The sequence below is a fragment of the Salvelinus fontinalis genome, chromosome 2 (assembly GCF_029448725.1).
Source record: "Salvelinus fontinalis isolate EN_2023a chromosome 2, ASM2944872v1, whole genome shotgun sequence".
NCBI lineage: Eukaryota > Metazoa > Chordata > Actinopteri > Salmoniformes > Salmonidae > Salvelinus > Salvelinus fontinalis.
The window spans coordinates 46582461-46606286 of NC_074666.1; the positions used below are offsets into that span (position 1 = coordinate 46582461).

At 41.7% G+C, this 23826-nt stretch overlaps 1 protein-coding gene across 1 annotated transcript in view; it reads right to left on the minus strand.

Annotated features, from left to right (window-relative positions):
* The window catches only part of LOC129819775 (calpain-5-like), a 68685-nt gene that overhangs the window by 28567 nt on the left and 16292 nt on the right, over window positions 1-23826 (minus strand). The window contains exon 2 of the mRNA XM_055876354.1: window positions 14485-14657. Coding sequence (XP_055732329.1) covers window positions 14485-14649 — 165 coding nt within the window. The 5' untranslated portion in view covers window positions 14650-14657. The remainder of the gene's footprint in view (window positions 1-14484; window positions 14658-23826) is intronic.

Sequence of the window (23826 nt, forward strand, 5' to 3'; positions counted from 1 at the left end):
GAACGACCAACAACACACAGACAGCACTAAAAACAACCCCCGACCTACAACAAACAGACAGCACTAAAAACAACCCCCGACCTACAACACACAGACAGCACTAAAAACCACTCCCGACCTACAACACACAGACAGCACTAAAAACAACCCCCGACCTACAACACAGAGACAGACAGCACTAAAAACAACCCCCGACCTACAACACACAGACAGCACTAAAAACAACCCCCGACCTACAACACACAGACAGCACTAAAAACAACCCCCGACCTACAACACACAGACAGCACTAAAAACAACTCCCGACCTACAACACACAGACAGCACTAAAAACAACCCCCGACCTACAACACACAGACAGCACTAAAAACAACCCCCGACCTACAACACACAGACAGCACTAAAAACAACCCCCGACCTACAACACAGAGACAGACAGCACTAAAACTACCTCACATAGAGTTACAACTACCCCCGACCTACAACACACAGACAGCACTAAAAACAACCCCCGACCTGCAACACAGAGACAGACAGCACTAAAACTACCTCACATAGAGTTACAACTACCCCCGACCTACAACACATAGACAGAAGGCACTAAAACTAACCCAAGGTACTAGACTGGTTCTGCTTTAGCTGTGAAAACAGTTGCATGGTTGAAGAGCAGACCCTTAAGCCATATTGCTAACTATTAACTAGAAAATACTGTAGCTTTCTTCATTTGGGTCCTGGAATCCAGGCAAATACAGGAGTGGGCTAAAGCAGAGAAGACCTGAGTATCGACATGCAGGCAACTAAAATTCCTTAGAGGATCCCAATAAGGATCTGCAGTCAATAGTGATAGGTGGGAGACTGCATGAATGATATCTTTGAGGTTGCGTCCAAAATGGCACCCTATTCCCTATATAGTGCACTACTTTGACCAGGGCCCATAGAGCTCTCGTCTGCCTTAGTGCACTATATAGGGGACAGGGAGCCTTTCAGACACACCCCGAGTCTCTGTGGACACTGATAAGTGTGACGTGCGTGTGTGTTATTATCTACCTCTCTCTTTGGGGGGGGGGGGCATGGGGTTTTTCACCCACCAGGTGTGAGGCAATTGTTATTTTCAGCCGGTGTGTGTGTGTAGGGACTTTCCCCACCAACAATGTGCGAAAAGATCCCTGGTGCCGCGCTTCTGACATCCTACTCCATCTCCTAGTATCTCTTTCTCCCCCCCGACCCTCCTCCTCCCTCTGCCTCCCTCTCTGTCTCGCTCCCTCCATCCCACTCTCCTGTGGGGTGCGATAATGAAAGCAGGTAATAAACCAATGTCTGATAGTAGGGCAACAGTGATGTCATCATTGGCTCCTCTGACTAATAGATATGTCCACAGCCCACTGATAGATTGCCAGGGAGGTGACCGCCTCACCTGCGGGAAAATACTAAAGTTGCCCCTCCACAGACCGTATCCACATAAACAGTCATATCTGACATCACTATGACAATGCGCTAGCAATGTTATTCGGAGTATCCCAAATTGAATAATATTGTAATAATTATTAAATGGGCAATTCCAGAGTTATGGATGTTACATTAGCAAAATCACATTTGCACTCAAACTTTAATGTCTCACAGAATGGACAAACAAAAATAGATATGAAACTTTTGATGTGGGTGTCTATAGGAACCCTTGGGGGGAGTGGATACCCAAAAAAGCAGACTTCTAAATATTGGCATATTGGAGAAATAAAGCAAATGAAAAGCGTTATGATGTTACATGAAATGGACAAGCTTATTGGGGAGACTGAACATACAGTGGCTTGCGAAAGTATTCACCCCCCATGGCATTTTTCCTATTTTGTTGACTTACAACTTGGAAATTGATTTTAAAATTGAAGATGAATTTGAAGATGCAAAATATTGTTTTATTGTGAAACAAAGAATAAGACAAAAAAAAAACAGAAAACTTGAGCGTGCATAACTATGAAGTCAATACTTTGTAGAGCCACCTTTTGCAGCAATTACAGCTGCAAGTCTCTTGGGGTATGTCTCTATAAGCTTGGCACATCTAGCAACTGGGATTTTTGTCCATTCTTCAAGGCAAAACTGCTCCAGCTCCTTCAAATTGGATGGGTTCTGCTGGTGTACAGCAATCTTTAAGTCATACCACAGATTCTCAATTGGATTGAGGTCTGGGCTCTGACTAGGCCATTCCAAGACATTTCAATGTTTCCTCATAAACCACTTGAGTGTTGGTTTAGCAGTATGCTTAGGGTCATTGTCCTGCTGGAAGGTGAACCTAAGTCCCAGTCTCAAATCTTTGGAAGACTGAAACAGGTTTCCCCCAAGAATTTCCCTGTGTTTAGCGCTATCCATCATTCCATCAATTCTAACCAGTTTCCCATTCCCTGCCGATGAAAAACATCCCCACGGCATGATGCTGCCACCACTATGCTTCATTGTGGGGATGGTGTGCTCAGGGTAATGAGAGGTGTTGGGTTTGCGCCAGACATAGCGTTTTCCTTAAATGGCCAAAAAGCGAAATTTTTGTCTCATCTGACCAGAGTACCTTCTTCCATATGTTTGGAGAGTCTCCCACATGCCTTTTGGCGAACACCAAATGTGTTCGCTTATTTTTTTATTTATGCAAAGGCTTTTCTTCTGGCCACTCTTCCATAAAGCCCAGCTCTGTGGAGTGTACGGCTTAAAGTGGTCCTATGGACAGATACTCCAATCTCCGCTGTGGAGCTTTGCAGCTCCTTCAGGGTTATCTCTGGTCTCTTTGCTGCCTCTCTGATTAATGCCCTCCGTGCCTGGTCCGTGAGTTTTGGTGGGCGGCCCTCTCTTGGCAGGTTTGTTGTGGTGCCATATTCTTAAAAAAATATATATAATGGATTTAATGGTGCTCCGTGGGATGTTCAAAGTTTCTGACATTTTTTTATAACTCAACCCTGGTCTGTACTTCCCCACAACTTTGTCCCTGACCTGTTTGGAGAGCTCCTTGGTCTTCATGGTGCCGCTTGCTTGGTGGTGCCCCTTGCTTAGTGGTGTTGCAGACTCTGGGGCCTTTCAGAACAGGTGTGTATATATACACACTGAGATCATGTGACACTTAAATAAAGTCCACCTGTGTGCAATCTAACTAATTATGTGACTTCTGAAGGTAATTGGTTGCACCAGATCTTATTTAAGCGCTTCATAGCAAAGGAGGTGAATACATATGCAGGCACCAGTTTTCATTTTTTTGATTTTTTTTTTTAAACAAGTTATTTTTCATTTCACTTCACCAATTTGGACTATTTTGTGTATGTCCATTACATGAAATCGAAATAAAAATCCATTTAAATTACAGGTTGTAATGCAACAAAATAGGAAAAACACCAAGGGGATTGAATACTTTTGCAAGGCACTGTATTAGCAAAAGTCTGGGAGTTTGTCATTCTTGGGTAACCCTCCGTTATGGATGCTACAGTGTCTGAAATAAACATTTAAATCATAAAGATGTCTTCATGGTAATCTATCATAACACATTTGTTGTCATTTGGAATGCTTTAAAATGTCAGCAGAAGGCATAGTACCTTAGGATTGCACAACCATAGGTAGGCTGAATAGTATACACAGCCAGGCACCACACCCTAATAGATACTTTATCTTATTATATACACTGAGTATACCAAACGTTAGGAGCACCTTCCTAATATTACGACATGAGGCCGTGCATTATCATGCTCAAAACATGAGGTGATCGCGGCGGATGAATGGCACAACAATGGGCCTCAGGATCTCGTCACGCTATCGCTGTGCGTTCAAATTGCCATCGATAAAATGCAATTGTGTTCATTGTCTGTAGTTTATGCCTGCCCATATCATAACCCCACCATCACCATGGGGCACTCTGTTCACAACGTTGACATCAGCAAACCGCTCACCCACACTACTCCATACACGTGGTCTGCGGTTGTTAGAGCAGTTGGACGTACTGACAAATTCTCTAAAACGTTGTTGAGAGGCGGCTTATGGTAAAGAAATGAACATTAAATGATCTGGCATCCGCTCTGGTGGACATTCCTGCAGTCAGCATACCAATCACAAGCTCCCTCAACTTGAGACATCTGTGGCATTGTGTTGTGTGACAAAACTGCACATTTTAGAGTGGCCTTTTATTGCGCCCAGTACAAGTTGCACTTATATAATGATCATGCTGTTTAATGAGCTTCTTGATATGCCACACCTGTCAGGTGGATGGATTATCTTGGCTAAGGATAAATGCTCACTAACAAGAATCTAAACAAATATGTACACAACATGAGAGAAATATGCTCTTTGTGTGTATGGAAAATGTCTCAGATCTTTTTATTTCAGCTCATGAAACATGGGACCAACACTTTACATGTTGCGCTTATATTTTTTGTTCAGTATAGTACTGCCATATATGAAAAATGAATTTCAGCATATATTTTCCAAGAGAATCTTAGCTAGATCACCTCATTTTCCAGATATCAACAATTGCATCAGTAAAGGTCTGAAGAATACATCTCAAAGCAAGCACACAAAATATGGTGAATGCATCCGTTATGGATGTAACACATACCATAACGCTGACGATGAAAAGGTGAGAAACCAATTACAGACCATACAAAACCTTGACGAAAGTTAGCTTTACAGAGAACGTTTCAAGATGATCCGATGTAAGGTGCATGTTTTACAAAAACTTTTAATAAAAAAAACGTTACATTGCCTGTCCCAGTTACCCCCCTATCTTTACAAGACTGTCGATCAATACAGCTCAATACCGCTGTACTGAAATGGGTTTAGATGAGGTCGTAAATACAGTTCAACGTTGACTCTTAAGTGTCGGCTGGTGGTGAGAGATGGATGGAGAAATGGACTGAAGATGAGAGGGAGAATGAGGGAATGTTTGTGAAAAAAGTGTGTGCGCATTGCATGCATGTGTGGGTTTGTGTCCACACCACACCCAAGGTCAGTAATTTGCTGATGTAGACGAAAGCAGGTTGCTGCAAAAGCCAACTTTTCATCAATGGAGAGGAGAACCCCAACACTGCAGAGTCCCCTGGAGACCTCTCCACCATCCCTCTCAACACTCCTATTACTCAAAGGCCACTATGGAAGCAAATAACAGTTAGATGCACATTTTCTCTGCATGTGCTGCCATAGAAATATAGTGAATAGAACGGGCGTCCCCATTCAAGTCGATGACGGCATAATGGCTGGACTGGCGGCCATTGCGAGTGTACCCATAGGAGCAAAGCAGGAAGTAAAAACAGGAAGCGTTACAAAAAGGATATTCCGTTGAATTAGCCACCCCAGCTAGCACATTTGGTTCTTTGGAAGCTGTGGGAACATCCATTTTTGGTTTCCCATTGGTTCAGGGAACGAAACCATAAGTTTCCTGACCGGTAAAACTGAACTTTAAAAAAATTAAAAACGTTCTGAGAACGGAAGTGAAAATTTCACCTGTTCTGGGAACATACATTTTTGGGTTGCAGGGAGCTTCTAAAACCGTTTTACTATGATTTTACTATGATTCCCTCAAAGTTTTCTGCTAGCTTATTTTGGGTTAACTGTTTTGAAATCCAAGCACAGATAGGACACATGGAAATTAATTTGCTTAGACATTAAATCATGCAAACACATAAATGTTTTATTATAAACTGAGTGGTTCGAGCTCTAAATGCTGATTGGCTGACAACAGTGGTATATCAGACCGGGTATGACAAAACATGTATTGTTACTGCTCTAATGACATTGGTAACCAGTTTATAATAACAATAAGGCACCTTGGGGGTTTGTGATATATTGCCAATATACAACGGTTAAGGACTGTATGAAGGCACTTCACGTTGCGTCTTGCCTAAGAACAGCTCTTAGCCGTGGTACATTGGCCATATAGCACACCCCCTGGGGCCTTATTGCTTAATTGTGGCACGGCGTCAGTGAGATTCGAACCTATCATTTTCTGTTCTCTATCTATGGAATCAGTTCACTGCGCCTCCAGGTTGGAGCTAGCATGCCATGTTTTTTTTTAACTCATACAAAGCTGTCCATTTCAGTCTACGCAAACAAACCCCATTTCAAAAGAAAATAAGCACTCATTAAGATCAGATGTGGCCAACACATGGAACGTATATATTTTTAATAACATTCTTAGAACATTCTCTGACCGTTACTACACTCTTGTGGTTTTTAATGGGCATTTTTGTTAATATTGAGAATGGAATGTATTATTTTTTATAAATAACATTCTCAGAACGTTCTCTGAACATTACACAACAATTTGAGACCATGACTTTAAATAGAACCATGAGGAAACGTTACGAGGATGTACTGAAATTCGCACACAGAAAAACATTGTTTAACGTTCTCTGAACTATTTGAGAACATTCTCAATGTCGAAGCAGCTGAAGAACGTTCCTAGAACATTACCAAAATGTTAATTAAATGTAACCATGTTTGAACTTTAAGGAAACGTTCTGTTAAAGTAATGAAGTAATGTTTTTTTGTCAAGTTCCTTAAATGTGCTGAGAATGTTTCAAAGCAACTATCCTACGTCATTCCCAGAAAGTTGTTGGAAGGTTGTATGCAAAATAACCATAGGACAACCACACTAACCTAGCTCTAAGAAACATATGGTTCTCAGAACATTATGTGCTAGCTGGAACAGGCTATTTTACAGAGGAGTATGTTCACTTCCAATATTCACTCCCAATATCTGTTGGGTGGATTGCCCCGACTGTAAAAAAAACAATTGCCTACTGATCTGTCTGTCTCCCTACAGGGTAAGAAATAACAGTGTCATGGCTAATGCTGGCGATGGCTAACCAAATCATTTACCTTGTACTGAAGAGCTGCCACTCCGCTTCATAGTACCTCTGTGACCAAATCAGTCGCCGCCCAGCAGCCAGAGTCATAGCACCAGGCCAGGCGATGACGGTCAGACAAGATCAATACAACTGCCACAACGATCAGGGAGCTCATTTAGCCCAGATAGGTTTGGCTTGGGAGGACAGCGAAGCGAGCCCAGATAAATGGGCTCTGTCTTTTTATTGCTTGTCAGTCATGTCATAGATTACCACAACTAATCTGTAGGCCAGAGTGGATGTAGTAGGGAGAGAAGGCTGAGAGGGATTGCAGTACAGAGCCGAGAGCAGAGAGAGACGAGAGAGACAGAGAACCGAGAGACAGAGAACCGAGAGGGGAGAGAGAGAAGGGAGAGAGGAGCATTTTATAGAGGCCTCTTATTTATGCCTACATGCTCCACTGTCTTGACTTGTGGCCATAAACATACCCAAGTGCCGTTTAAAAAACGTAGCACTAAATGCTGCTTGTACTTTAATATATTTTTTGTGAGCAACTTTTTATTTAGTTTTGTCATTTTTTAATCAGAGGGGAGGTTTACAGGTACAAAACAATCAAAGACATGCATACAAAGATAACCCCAAACCATCCCACCCAGCAACCGAAGGTGCTTATCAGTCGCCCTCCCACGCATGCATCCATCCATCCGAGTCTCCCCATACATTCCCCCCAATCCCCACGCCCTTCCAATCCCCTAGCCCTCCCCATGCTAGCAGATAGCGCAATGACCTCTAAGTCTATGGGTAACGCTAGTTAGCGTTGGCTCACGAAACGACCTCTAACTTCCTTCATACTTGACACCGAGACATAAAAATGGTATCCAGAGTTCCTCTGACTCTGGGGGAGTTCATCTGACTAATTGCCAAAATCATGAAGTATCCCTTTAAATACAGTCTGTAAACAAACTGAAAATGTATAAGTTGATGTTTCGGATGTGTACTCTAATAACTCACTCACTTTTAACCCACCTCTTCTCACTATCTGTTACACATTAAAACCGTGAAATTACAACTGCTTGAAGTATTAGGGAAGACATATTTCAGACCATTAGCATCTTGCCTTAATACCTGAAATACCTCAACTGAAATTGCCTGAAATAACTGAAAGCCCGGAGAACGAGAAACACAAAGAAGCATCAAAACCATCAAAAGAAAAACAACCACCATAAAAGAGAGAAAAAAAAGAATGAGAAACGTGATGACAACAAAGGAAGATTGTGAATGGAACGGCTACTGTCATGGCTAATGGATGCCGTGCCGCACCACACTTCCCATTTCTAGCTGCTCCGAGACTCTGGAATAAGCGGCGATCTGGTCAGGAAGAGAGGAGAGAAGAGGGGGAGAAGGGTTTGGGAAGGAGAGGGGGAGGGATAATTGACTTGGACACTTGTCTGGCCATAGGCACCAGCCGTTAGCCGCTACAAGACGGTGCTTCTCTTTAGCATGTGTTGGTTTGGTGCCTCTGTGGGAAAGTCTGAGTGTGTGTGTGAGAGTGAAGATGTAAACACACACACACACACACACACAGTAGTAGACTACAGTCAGTGTTCTTGGCAAACCAGATGTCTTTGGTCTTCTGAGTGACTGCTACTATATATTGGTGCCGAGGACTGGTCTAGTGGTAGTGCTGCCGGCCACAGACCACACATTACCCCTAGAGGCAGGGGTTTGATCCACAACTGCGCCACTTTCTGAGTTGTATCCCTCTCCTTCATGTCCCCATCTCAGTTTACTTCTACCCCGTATCAATCTATAAAAACAAAAACAACAAACCTTCACAAAAAATACCATAATTGGTTGTCACATTTCAGCAACTTTCTTCTCCTTTTTCACAGTTCTAGTCTGTGTGAGGGTGTGAGGGTGTGTTTGTCTGTGTGTTAAGTGGTTAAACATGTGCGTGAGCTAAACAAACTAATGTGAAACGCATTGGAAAGATGTTTATTCAATGTACAGTACCAGTCAAAAGTTTGAACACACCTACTCATTCCATGATTTTTCTTTATTTTTACTAATTTCTACATTGTAGAATAATAGTGAAGACATCAAAACGATGAAATAACACATATGGAATCATATAGTAACCAAAAAAAGTGTTAAACAAATCAAAATAGATTTTAAATTATTTAAAGTAGCCACCCTTTGCTTGATGGAATGCTTTTCCAACAGTCTTGAAGGAGTTCCCACATATTTATTTTTATTCAACTAGGCAAGTCAGTTAAGAACAAATTCTTATTTACAATGACAGCCTTCCCCGGCCAACGCTGGGCCAATTGTGCGCCGCCATATGGGATTCCCAATCACAGCCGGATGTGATGCAGCCTGGATTCGAACCAGGTACTGCAGTAACGCCTCTTGTACTGAGATAGAGTGTCTTAGACCACTGCACTACTCGGGAGTCCTTAGTACTCAGCAGTTCACATTTACTGAGCACTTGTTGGCTGCCTTTCCTTCACCCTGTGGTCCAACTCATCCCAAACCATCTCAATTGGGTTGAGGTCAGGTGATTGTGAACGCCAGGTCTGATGCAGCACTCCATCACACCTCCACAGCCTGGAGGTGTGTTTGGTCATTGTCCTGTTGAAAAACAAATTATAGTGGTCCCGTGTGGCTCAGTTGGTAGAGCATGGCGCTTGCAATGCCAGGGTTGTGGGTTCAATTCCCACGGGGGGACCAGGATGAATATGTATGAACTTTCCAATTTGTAAGTTGCTCTGGATAAGAGCGTCTGCTAAATGACTTAAATGTAAACGTAAATGTAGTGGGACTAAGCGCAAACCAGATGGGATGGTGTATCGCTGCAGAATGCTGTGGTAGCCATGCTGGTTAAGTGTGCCCTGAATTGTAAATAAATCACAGACAGTGTCACTAGCAAAGCACCCCTACATCATAACACCTCCTCTTCCGTGTTTCAAGGTGGGAACTACACATGCGGAGATCATCCATTCCACTACTCTGCGTCTCACAAAGACACGGCGGTTAGAACCCAAAAATCTCACATTTGGACTCATCAGACCAAAGCAAAGATTTCCACCGGTCTAATGTCCATTGCTCGTGTTTCTTGGCCCAAGGAAGTCTCTCCTTCTTATTGGTTTCCTTTAGTAGTGGTTTCTTTGCAGAAATTCAACAAGGAAAGCCTGATTCACGCAGTCTACTCTGAACAGTTGATGTTGAGATTAGAGGTCGACCGATTATGATTTTTCAACACCGATACCGATTATTGGAGGACCAAAAAAAGCAGATACCAATTATATCGGACGATTTTTTTATTTGTTTGTAATAATGACAATTACAACAATACTGAATGAACACTTATTTTAACTTAATATAATACATCATTAAAATCATTTTAGCCTCAAATAAAAAATGAAACATGTTCATTTAAATAATGCTAAAACAAAGTGTTGGAGAACAAAGTAAAAGTGCAATATGTGCCATGTAAGAAAGCTAACGTTTAAGTCCCTTGCTCAGAACATGAGAACATATGAAAGCTGGTGTTTCCTTTTAACACGAGTCTTCAATATTCCCAGGTAAGAAGTTTTAGGTTGTAGTTATTATAGGAATTATAGGACTATTTCTCTCTATACCATTTGTATTTCATATACCTTTGACTATTTGAAGTTCTTATAGGCACTTTAGTATTGCCAGTGTAACAGTATAGCTTATGTCCCTCTCCTCGCTCCTACCTGGGCTCGATCCAGGAACACATCGACAACAGCCACCCTCGAAGCAGCGTTACCCATGCAGAGCAAGGGGAACAACCACTCCAAGTCTCAGAGCGAGTGACGTTTGAAACGCTATTAGCGCGCACCCAGTTAACTAGCTAGCCATTTCACATCGGTTACACCAGCCTAATCTCGGGAGTTGATAGGCTTGAAGTCATAAAGCATTGCATTGCATTGAAGCATTGCGAAGAGCTGCTGGCGAAACGCACAAAATTGCTGTTTGAATGAATGCTTACGAGCCTGCTGGTGCCTACCATTGCTCAGTCAGACTGCTGTATCAAATCATAGACTTAATTATAACATAATAACACACAGAAATACGAGCCTTAGGTCATTAATATGGTCAAATCTGGAAACTATCATCGAAAACAAAACGTTTATACATTCAGTGAAAAACGGAACCGTTACGTATTTTATCTAACGGGTGGCATCCATAAGTCTAAATATTCCTGTTACATTGCACAACCTTCAATGTTATGTCATAATTACGTAAAATTATGGCAAATTAGTTCGCAACGAGCCAGGCGGCCCAAACTGTTGCATATACCCTGACTCTGTGTGCAATGAAAACAAGAGAAGTGACACAATTTCACCTGGTTAATATTGCCTGCTAACCTGGATTTCTTTTAGCTAAATATGCAGGTTTCAAAATATATACTTCTGTGTATTGGTTTTAAGAAAGGGATTGATGTTTACGGTTAAGTACAGTCGTGCAACGCTTGTGCTTTATTCGCAAATGCACTTTTGTTAAATCATCCCCCGATTGGCGAAGTTGGCTGTCATTCTTAGGAAGAAATAGTCTTCACACAGTTTGCAATGAGCTTAGCGGCCCAAACTGCTGCATATACCCTGACTCTGTTGCAAGAGAAGTGACACCATTTTACCTAGTTAAAATAAATGAATGTTAGCAGGCAATATTAACTAAATATGCAGGTTTAAAAATATATACTTCTGTATTGATTTTAAGAAAGGCGTTGATGTTTATGGTTAGGTACACGTTGGAGCAACAACAGTCCTTTTTCGCGAATGCCACCGCATCAATTATATGCAACGGAGGACACGCTAGATAAACTAGTAATATCATCAACCATGTGTAGTTAACTAGTGTTTATGATTGATTGATTGTTTTTTATAAGATACGTTTAATGCTAGCTAGCAACTTACCTTGGCTTCTTACCTCATTCGTGTAACAGGCAGGCTCCTCGTGGTGTGCAATGTAATCAGGTGGTTAGAGCGTTGGACTAGTTAACTTGTTTGGGATAGGGGGCAGCATTTTCACGTTTGGATGAAAAGCGTGCCCAGAGTAAACTGCCTGCTACTCAGTCCCAGTTGCTAATATTTGCATTTTATTAGTAGATTTGGATAGAAAACACTTTGAAGTTTCTAAAACTGTTTGAATGATGTCTGTGAGTATAACAGAACTCATATGGCAGGCAAAAACCTGAGAAAAATCCAACCAGGAAGTGGGAAATCTGAGGTTTGTAGGTTTTCAACTCTTTGCCTATCGAATATACAGTGTCTATGGGGTCAAATTGCACTTCCTAAGGCTTCCACTAGATGTCAACAGTCTTTAGAACCTTGTTTGATACTTCTACTGTAAAGTGGGGGTGAATGAGAGGGGATTGAATAAGGTCTCTCCCAGAGTGCCATGAGCTGACCATGCGCATTCACGTGAGAGTTAGCTTGAGTTCATTGCATTTCTGAAGACAAAAGAATTCTCCGGTTGGAACATTAATGAAGATTTATGATAAAAACATCCTAAAGATTGATTCTATACTTCGTATGACATGTTTCTACGAACTGTAATATGACTTTTTTGACTTTGTCTGAATTAAGCGATCGCGAATTGGGCATTTGGAATCCTGGGCTAAACGCGCGAACAAAAAGGAGGTATTTGGACATAAATTATGGACGTTATCGAGCAAATCAAACATTTATTGTGGAACTGAGATTTCTGGGAGTGCATTCTGATGAAGATCATCAAAGGTAAGTGAATATTTATAATGCTATTTCTGACTTCTGTTGACTCAGCAACATGTTTGGCTTGTGTATATGTTTGGCTTGTTTTGGTCTCTGAGCGCCGTACTCAGATTATTGCATGGTTTGCTTTTTCCGTAAAGCTTTTCTAAAATCTGACAAAGCGGTTGCATTAAGGAGAAGTATATCTAAAATTCTGTGCATAATACTTGTATCTTTTATAAAAGTTTATTATGAGCATTTCTGAAATTGATGTGGCTCTGTGCAAATTCACAGGATGTTTTGGAGGCAAAGCCAAATGTAAACTGAGGTTTTTGGATATAAATATGAACTTGATCGAACAAAACATACATATATTGTGTAACATGTTGTCCCGGGAGTGTCATCTGATGAAGAATATCAAAGGTAAGTGAATATTTATAATGCTATTTCTGACTTCTGTTGACTCAGCAACATGGCGGGTATATGTTTGGCTTGTTTTGGTCTCTGAGCGCCGTACTCAGATTATTGCATGGTTTGCAATAATCTGAGTGTTGTCCCGGGAGTGTCATCTGATGAAGAATATCAAAGGTTAGTGATTCATTTTATCTCTATTTCTGCTTTTTTTGACTCCTCTCTTTGGTTGGAAAATGGCTGTATGCGTTCTGTGACTAGTTGCTGACCTAACATAATGATATGTTCTGCTTTCGCAGAAAAGCCTTTTTGAAATCGGACACTGTTTGGATTAACGAGAAGTTTATCTTTAAAATGGTGTCTAATACTTGAATTATGATATTTCTGTTGATTGAATTTGGCGCCCTGCAATTTCATTGGCTGTTGGCGAGGGAACGCCGTTCCCAGACAGGTTAACCGTAAGGTTGCAAGATTGAATCCCCGAGCTGACAAGGTAAAACTCTGTCGTTCTGCCCCTGAACAAGGCAGTTAACCCACCGTTCCTAGGCCGCCATTGAAAATAAGAAATGTGTTCTTAACTGACTTGCCTAGTTAAATATATATATATATATATATATATATATATATATATATATATATATATATATATATATATATATACACACACACACACACATTTAAAAAATAATCGGTGTCCAAAAATACCGATTTCCGATTGTTATGAAGACTTGAAATCGGCCCTATTTAAAATCGGCCATTCCAACTAATCGGTCGACCTCTAGTTGTGATGTGTCTTACTTGATCTCTGTGAAGCATTTATTTGGGCTGCAATTTCTGAGGCTGGTAACTCTAATGAACTTATTCTCTGCAGCAGAAGTAACTCTGGGTCTTCCTTTGCTGTGGAGGTCCTCATGAGAGCAAGTTTCATCATAGCGCTTGGTTTTTGCGACTGCACTTGAAGAAACGTAAAAAATTCTTGAAATATTCCGGATTGACTGACCTTCATGTCTTAAAGTAATGATGTACTGTTGTTTCTCTTTGTTATTTGAGCTGTTCTTGCCATAATATGGACTTGGTCTTTTACCAAATAGGGCTATCTTCTGTATACCACCCATACCTTGTCAAAACGCAACTTATTGGCTCAAACGCATTAAGAAGGAAAGAAATTTCACTAATGGACTTTTAACAAGGCACACCTGTTAATGGAAATGCATTCCAGGTGACTACCTCATGAAGCTGGTTGAGAGAATGCCAAGAGTGTGCAAAGCTGTCATCTGTAAATCGGATAGATTTATTGATGGGACAAACAAACAAAAGGCTTACATTTCGGCATAAATCGCCTTCATCAAAGCCTTGAGTAGGCCCCTGTCCAAATCATCAGATCCTTGAATATGTCCCTTTCCAAATAAACCACGAATGCAATTTAAAAAAGGACATTTCCTAAAAAAAAATCAGATTTAAAAAGAATGTTTATATTAGTGTAAGAAGTAGTAGTAGTATTAGTGTGTGTGATAGCCAGAAAGCTCCCTCACCTGGGGTCTCTTCCAGTGCACGTGTCCAATCCTGTTGCCCTGGTAGAAGAGGGTGTCGTCCAAGGCGGGGAAGTGTGGGTCTTCAAACAGAAGGCCACTGGCAAGGCATTGCCTCTTCAGGGTGGAGTATTGCTGCCCCTCGAAGGCCTTCACTGACGAGAACATCCTACAGCCTGTACGGACCAGACACAAAAGACAGGGGGCTCTGTTAGTGACCTGGAACTGACCTCCTAGCAACAAGTATCTAATATCCTTGAAGATTAGCATGTGACAGTTTAATTTTTTTTAACCTTATTTGGGTAGGCTACACTATTGACAAATACTATTGGACATTCAATTCAGAATTGGGTGTTTCTACCAAATGTCTGTGGTTGGAAAAAGTGTATCCAACTTCCACCATTGCTTTAAGCTCAGAGCAAACTAAAAGTAAAATACAATTTAGCCTACTATACAGTGCATTTGGAAAGTATTCAGACCCTTGACTTTTTCCACATTTTGTTACAGCCTTATTCTAAAATGGATTAAGTTGTTTTTTCCATCCTCATCAATCTACACACAATACCCCATAATTACAAAGCAAAAAAAGGTTTTTGGAAATATTTGCAAATTAATAAAAAAATAGAAAGACGATGTACTCAGCAATTTGTTGAAGCACCTTTGGCAGCAATTACAGCCTTGAGTGTTCTTGGGTATGAAGCTACAAGCTTGGCACACCTGTATTTGGGGAGTTTCTCCCATTATTCTCTGCAGATCCTCTCAAACTCTGTCAGGTTGGATGGGGAGCATTGCTGCACAGCTATTTTCAGTTCTCCAGAGATGTTCGATCGGGTTTAAGTCCGGGCTCTGGCTGGTAAAGTCAAGGACATTCAGAGACTTGTCCCGAAGCAACTCCTGCGGTGTCTTGGATGTGTGCTTAGAGTCGGTGTCCTGTAGGAAAGTGAATCTTTACCCCAGTCTGAGGTCCTGAGTGCTCTGGAGCAGGTTTCATCAAGGATCTCTCTATACTTTGCTCCGTTCATCTTTTCCTCGATCCTGACTAGTCTCCCAGTCCCTGCAAAACATCCCCACAGCATGATGCTGCCACCACCATGCTTCACCGTAGGGATGGTGCCAGGTTACCTCCAGATGTGACGCTTGGCATTCAGGCCAAAGAGTTCAGCCTTGGTTTCATCAGACCAGAGAATATTGTTTCTCATTGTCAGAGTCCTTTAGGTGCCCTTTGGCAAAGTCCAAATGGGCTGTCGTGCCTTTTACTGAGGAGTGGCTTCCGTCTGGAAACTCTACCATAAAGGCCTGATTGGTGGAGTACTGCAGAGATGGTTGTCCTTCTGGAGGTTTCTCCCATCTCCACAGAGGAACTCTGGAGCTCTGTCAGAGTGACCATCGGGTTCTTGGTCACCTCCAACGCTGACCAAGGCCCTTCTCCCCCGAATGCTTAATTTGGCCGGGGCGGCCAGCTCTAGAAAGAGTCTTGGTGGTTCCAAACTACTTCCATTTAAGAATGATGGAGGCCACTGTGTTCTTGGGGACCTTCAATGCTGTAGAAATGTTTTGGTAGCCTTCCCCAGATCTATGCCTCGACACAATCCTGTCTCAGTACTCTACGGACAATTCCTTCGACCTCGCGGCTTGGTTTTTGCTCTGACATGCACTGTCAACTGTGGGACCTTACATAGACAGGTGTGTGCCTTTCCAAGTCATATCCAATCAATTGAATTTACCACAGGTGTACTCTCAAGGACGATCAATGGAAATAAGATGTACCTGAACTCACTTTCGAGTCTCATAGCAAAAGGTCTGAATACATATGTAAGTAAGGTATGTTTTTTTATTGTCAATAAATTTGCTAAAATTTCAAAAAAACATTTTGCTTCGTCATTATGGGGTATTGTTTTTTAGATTGATTAACATAACAAAATTTGGAAAAAGTCAAGAGGTCTGAAAACTTTCCGAATGCACTGTATATCACAAATGGACTGACAGCCTGACTGACAGCTGTGCCTCAAGCACCATTGTAAACAGAGTCCATAAAAACAGAGCAGAAACATCTTTGCAGCTACAAAAGAATGGTGTTGGGTAGACAACATTAGCAAATATTAAGTTTTTGAGGTCAACTAGGAACAATTAGAAACAAAACTTCAGACAGACACACACAGAGCGAGCGAGCCAGACCAACCAAGGACGCACTAATGGCACAAACACCCAATTGAGACTGTACGCACAATTCTGCAAAAATATACGTTGTGTACAACACAAAACCTCAAACAATGCATGCAGAGCAGAATTAGGACTATAACCGCTAGTTATCAAAAGAAGAAAAGAGCAGTTAAATTTTACAACCACCTAAAAGGAAGTGATGCCCACACATTCAACCACAAGGCCCTCACCTACAGAGAGATTAACATAGAGAAGAGTCCCCTCAGCCAGCTGGTTCTTTGTTCACAAACACAAACAGACCCCACAGAGCTCCGGGACAGCAACACAATTAGATCCAACCAAATGTGAAAGCAAAAAGATAACTACACACAATGGAAAGAATCAACCAAAAAACAGAGCAAATAGGAATGCTATCTGGCCCCAAACAGAGAGTACACAGTGGCAGAAATACCTGACCACAGTGACTGACCCAAAATTAAGAAAATCCTTGACTATTGTTGGAAAGTGACAGATTTACTTGAGCACGTTTTCATATGTTTCTAATTATAACTGTAAGTGGCTTAGCAGTATTGATGAATGTTTTATGGGTTAGATGGAATGATCTGCAGTACCAGCCAAATGTTTAGACACACCTACTCATTCAAGGGCGTTTCTTAATTTTTTACTATTTTCTACATTTTAGAATAGTGAAGACATCAAAACTATGAAATATCACATATGGAATCATGTAGTAAACAAAATTTTTTTAACAAATTGAGATTCTTCAAAAGTAGCCACCCTTTGCCTTGACGACAGCTTTGCATATTCTTGGCATTCTCTCAACCAGCTTCATGAGGTAGTCACCTGTAATCCATATCAATTAACAGGTGTGCTTTGTTAAAAATGTATTTGTGGAATTTCTTTCCTTCTTAATGAGCCAATCAATTGTGTTGTGCCAAGGTAAGAGTGGTATACAGAAGATAGCCGTGAAAAGATAAAAGACCAAGTCCATATTATGGCAGGAACAGCTCAAATAAGCAAAGAGAAACGACAGTCCATCATTAAGTCATGAAGGCCAGTTAATACAAAACATTTCAAGAACTTTGAACGTTTCTTCAAGTGCAGTTGCAAAAACCATCAAGCGCTATGATGGTACTGGCTTTCCTGAGGACCGCCACAGGAAAGGAAGACCCAGAGTTACCTTTGCTGCAGAAGATAAGTTCATTAGAGTTACCAGCCTCAGAAATTGCAGCCCAAATAAATGCTTCAGAGTTCAAGTAACAGACACATCACAAGATCAACTATTCAGAGGAGACTGCGTGAATCAGGCATTCATGGTCAAATTGCTACAAAGAAACCACTACTAAAGGACTCCAATAAGAAGAGACTTGCTTGGGTCAAGAAACACAAGCAATGGACATTAGACCGGTGGAAATCTGTCCTTTGGTCTTAGTGATACGCAGAGTAGGTGAACGGATGATCTCCGCGTGTGTGGTTCCCACCGAGAAGCATGGAGGAGGTGTGATGGTGCTTTGCTGGTGATACTGTCAGTGATTTATTTAGAATTCAAGGCAAACTTAATCAGCATGGCTACCACAGCATTCTGCAGCGATACAACATCTCATCTAGTTTGCGCTTAGTGGGACTATCATTTGTTTTTCCAACAGGACAATGACCCAACACACATCCAGGCTGTGTAGGGGCTATTTGACCAAGAAGGAGAGTGATGGAGTGGTGCATCAGATGACCTGGCCTCCCCAATCCCCCGACCTCAACCAAATTAAGATGGTTTGGGATGAGTTGGACCGCAGAGTGAAGGAAAAGCAGCCAACAAGTGCTCAGCATATGTGGGAACTCCTTCAAGACTGTTGGAAAAGCATTCCGGGTGAAGCTGGTTGAGAGAATGGCAAGAGTGTGCAAAGCTGTCAAGGCAAAGGCTGGCTACTTTGAAGAATCTAAAATCTATTTTGATTTGTTAAAAACTTTTTTGTTTACTACATGATTACATATGTGTTATTTCATAGTTGTGATGTCTTCCCTATTACTCTACGATGTAGAAAATAGTCAAAATAAAGAAAACCCTTGAAAGGTGTGTCCAAAGTTTTGTCTGGTACTGTATGTGCAATGGTATTTGGTCAGCAGGAAAGTCAACAGGGGGCCTGTCCATAAGGGTGGGATAGGAGCCATGTGTTAGAGCTGATAAATCATACATTAGTGTCTTATATCTTAATGTTTTTATCATATTTTCTCAATATGTTTCATATCATTATATTATCTTAGTATGAATAATTGGCACATTTGTTAAAATAGAAATATGTGTTTATCCTGTGTATGAGAAGAGCAATTATGTAGTGTACTGACTCCCTAATCTCAAGGCCTCTCCTGATTGATAAGAAGACCGGTGAGATGTGTGGAGTAGAACCAAGGTTCCGGACTCAAGCTGGGACGACACCACCTGCCCAGCCACAGAGATGAATTGTTCATCCTAGACACAGAAGGGGAGTCTGTTTGGGAAGAATGGGGGGGGGGGGGGGGGGGGCAGGTCTGCCTATGGGCCCCAAGCTGCACTTCTTAACCTCCTGCCAAATGTATGACCACATTAGAGACACATATTTCCCACAGATCACACAGACCCACAAAGAATTTGAAAACAAATCAAACATTGATAAACTCAATATCTGTTAGGCGAAATACCGCAGTGTGCAATCACAGCAGCAAGATTTGTGGCTCGTTGCCATGAGAAAAGGGCAACCAGTGGAGCACAAACAACTTTGTAAATACCACTAATATATAACTGTTTATCTATCTTCCCTTACTATTTGTACTACTAATAGCACATTGCTAACACTGTACATAGCTAATAATAACACTTTAAATGTGCATATTGTTTAAACATTTTTGAGAGCAATATTTACTGTTCAATTCTAATTGTTGTTTTTGTTGTTTTGTGTCTTCTCGCTTTTGTATATTGTTTATTAAGCTGCTGCACCGCAACTCACTGCCTTCCTGAAGACAAACAATGTATACGAAATGCTTCAGTCTGGTTTTAGACCCCATCATAGCACTGAGACTGCACTTGTGAAGGTGGTAAATTACCTTTTAATGGCGTCAGACCGAGGCTCTGCATCTGTCCTCGTGCTCCTAGACCTTAGTGCTGCCCTTGATACCATCAATCACCACATTCTTTTGGAGAGATTGGAAACCCAAATTGGTCTACACGGACAAGTTCTGGCCTGGTTTAGATCTTATCTGTCGGAAAGATCAGTTTGTCTCTGTGAATGGTTTGTCCTCTGACAAATCAACTGTACATTTCGGTGTTCCTCAAGGTTCCGTTTTAGGACCGCTATTGTTTTCACTATATATTTTACCTCTTGGGGATGTCCTTCGAAAACATAATGTTAACTTTCACTGCTATGCGGCTGACACACAGCTGTACATTTCAATGAAACATGGTGAAGCCCCAAAATTGCCCTCGCTAGAAGCCTGTGTTTCAGACATAAGGAAGTGGATGGCTGAAAACGTTCTACTTTTAAACTCGGACAAAACAGAGATGCTTGTTCTAGGTCCCAAGAAACAAAGAGATCTTCTGTTGAATCTGACAATTAATCTTGATGGTTGTAAAGTCGTCTCAAATAAAACTGTGAAGGACCTCGGCGTTACTCTGGACCCTGATCTCTCTTTTGACGAACATATCAAGACTGTTTCAAGAAAGCTTTTTTCCATCTACGTAACATTGCAAAAATCAGAAACTTTCTATCCAAAAATGATGCAGAAAAATGAATCCATGCTTTTGTTACTTCTAGGTTAGACTACTGCAATGCTCTACTTTCCGGCTACCCGTATAAAGCACTAAATAAACTTCAGTTAGTGCTAAATACGGCTGCTAGAATCCTGACTAGAACCAAAAAATGTGATCATAATACTCCAGTGCTAGTCTCCCTACACTGTCTTCCTGTTAAGGCAAGGGCTGATTTCAAGGTTTTACTGCTAACCTACAAAGCATTACATGGGCTTGCTCCTACCTATCTTTCCGATTTGGTCCTGCCATACATACCTACACGTACGCTACGGTCACAAGACGCAGGCCTCCTAATTGTCCCTAGAATTTCTAAGCAAACAGCTGGAGGCAGGGCTTTCTCCTATAGACCTCCATTTTTTATAGAATGGTCTGCCTACCCATGAGAGAGACGCAGACTCAGTCTCAACTTTTAAGTCTTTACTGAAGACTCATCTCTTCAGTGGGTCATATGATTGAGTGTAGTCTGGCCCAGGAGTGTGAAGGTGAACGGAAAGGCTCTGGAGCAACGAACCGCCCTTGCTGTCTCTGCCTGGCCGGTTCCCCTCTCTCCACTGGGATTCTTTGCCTCTAACCCTATTACAGGGGCTGAGTCACTGGCTTACTGGTGCTCTTTCATGCCGTCCCTAGGAGGGGTGCGTCACTTGAGTGGGATGAGTCACTGACGTGATCTTCCTGTCTGGGTTGGCACCCCCCCTTGGGTTGTGCCGTGGCGGAGATCTTTGTGGGCTATACTCGGCCTTGTCTCAGGATGGTAAGTTGGTGGTTGAAGATATCCCTCTAGTGGTGTGGGGGCTGTGCTTTGGCAAAGTGGGTGGGGTTATATCCTTCCTGTTTGGTCCTGTCCGGGGGTATCATCGGATGGGGCCACAGTGTCTCCTGACCCCTCCCATCTCAGCCTCCAGTATTTATGCTGCAGTAGTTTGTGTCGGGGGGCTAGGGTCAGTTTGTTATATCTGGAGTACTTCTCCTGTCTTATCCGGTGTCCTGTGTGAATTTAAGTATGCTCTCTCTAATTCTCTCTTTCTTTCTCTCTCTTGGAGGACCTGAGCCCTAAGACCATGCCGCAGAACTACCTGGCATGATGACTCCTTGCTGTCCCCAGTCCACCTGGCCGTGCTGCTGCTCCAGTTTCAACTGTTCTGCCTGCGGCTATGGAACCCTGACCTGTTCACCGGACGTGCTACCTGTCCCAGACCTGCTGTTTTCAACTCTCTACAGTATCAGGAGCGGTAGAGATACTCTTAATGATCGGCTATGAAAAGCCAACTGACATTTACTCCTGAGGTGCTGACTTGCTGCACCCTCGACAACTACTGTGATTATTATTATTTGACCATGCTGGTCATTTATGAACATTTGAACATCTTGGCCATGTTCTGTTATAATCTCCACCCGGCACAGCCAGAAGAGGACTGGCCACCCCTCATAGCCTGGTTCCTCTCTAGGTTTCTTCCTAGGTTTTGGCCTTTCTAGGGAGTTTTTCCTAGCCACCGTGCTTCTACACCTGCATTGCTTGCTGTTTGGGGTTTTAGGCTGGGTTTCTGTACAGCACATTGAGATATCAGCTGATGTACGAAGGGCTATATAAAGAAATAAAAAAAAAGATTTGATTTCACTTGCTTTTGCAAGTTTTTTATGCCAATAAAGCCCCTTTGAACTGAATTGAGAGCGAGAGAGACAAGGTGAGAGAGAGCCAGAGAGATACAGAGGGACAGAGCTGTTGAGGGAACAAGCCAATCTTTTTGGAGCCACAAATCAAGGAGCTGTTGATGACCTCGCCATACGATGTGACAGGAGACCAAGAACTTAACAAATCTCCATCACCATAGACACCAAGAAGGATGTTTTGTTCTAGGTTAATTTGAAACTTATGATTTTCTACTGGCCTGTGATGACAGAAAATGGCTGCCAAATTTCCTACACAGTACACACAGGTCCAACAGGCTTACATGGAATGAGTTGACTAATCAAAAGGCAAATCTGTCAAGGCTGGGGTCAATTCGAATTGAAGGCAGTCAATTCAGGAAGTGATTTTAATCACTTTTGCAATTTGAAATAAACTTTTGAAATAAATAGCTTCTACTCCTCAGTTTATTGAAAACTCATTGAAAGAAGATGGTGTTTTTTCATTATTTAAAAAAAATAGTTATTTAAGTTTACTTCCTGAATTTACTGTTTCAATTCGAATTGACCCCAGCCCTGATATCAATTAGCTACACAGCTGGTTTCTTTATCTTTTTAAAATCGGCTTTAATCATACAACAACAAAATCTTAAAGGCCATTGGGAAATAAACCAATGGGAAGGATTTTCTGCATGGCAACTAGGTTCAAGAAAACACACTGTTCTTTTGCCTGTGGGGAAGAGGACAAGTAATGAGATCTTATGGAGGGCCAGAATGGGAAGAGGAGTAGTGTGTGTGTGTGTGTGTGTGTGTGTGTGTGTGTGTGTGTGTGTGTGTGTGTGTGTGTGTGTGTGTGTGTGTGTGTGTGTGTGAGGGTTGTTAGGCTACTTGTCTTTTTAAGCATGTAACATTGTCTCTGTCTGATGTTGACTGTCAGTCTCAAATGTGCCAGGAATACACAAGAAAAACTGAATCACAGACAGATCGTTCTCCACAGGAGCATGGAAAAGATGGATGGCAGAAGCCTTTTAGAGGCAAACTTTAGACCAAACACCACACCACACACTTCAATAACTGACAGAAATGAACCAGAAACACAAACAGCAAGATTAAAAGACACACGATGAGAAGAATGGAAGTAGAATACAGAAGCACATAGACCAAACAGTATATACTTCCCCCTATCCTTTAGGTTATTAGCCTCAAATTTTGCTCCAGGGTGAAGATTCCCCTAGATACAGACTCAGGATCAGCTTCCTATCTCCCAATTCTAACCTTACCAATAGTGGGGAAAATGCTAAACTTACCTAAGATCAGCGTCTAGGGGGCAACTTTACCCTACTCCTCTAAGCTCAGTCTGACCTGCTGTGACATATTCAAAGGCAAACGCATAACATTTGGTCTTCTTTCAACATCTTTTTTCTGACATGGACATGTAATGCAACAGAAGCACATGAAAGTCAACATTGAATCAAAATGAAATAAAACATTTAAATCAAAAGAAATGCGGCCATTAAAACTAAATTCTTTACACCTTATGGCATTTTATTCAACAAAAAAGTTATCTTGAAGTGGTCTCCGGCAACATGAGATCACAGAAAATGGAGGAATGCCAAATCAAATCTCTAAAAAGGTTTAAAATCATATTAACTTGGACGAGTGAGGTATAAATTTGTATCAAGGGACGTACAGTATACATCATCTTCCAGAGGTATAAGGAATCATTTTAATTTAAACCCAAACAGGAAATGATACAACAATAAACACACATGTAACACGCATAC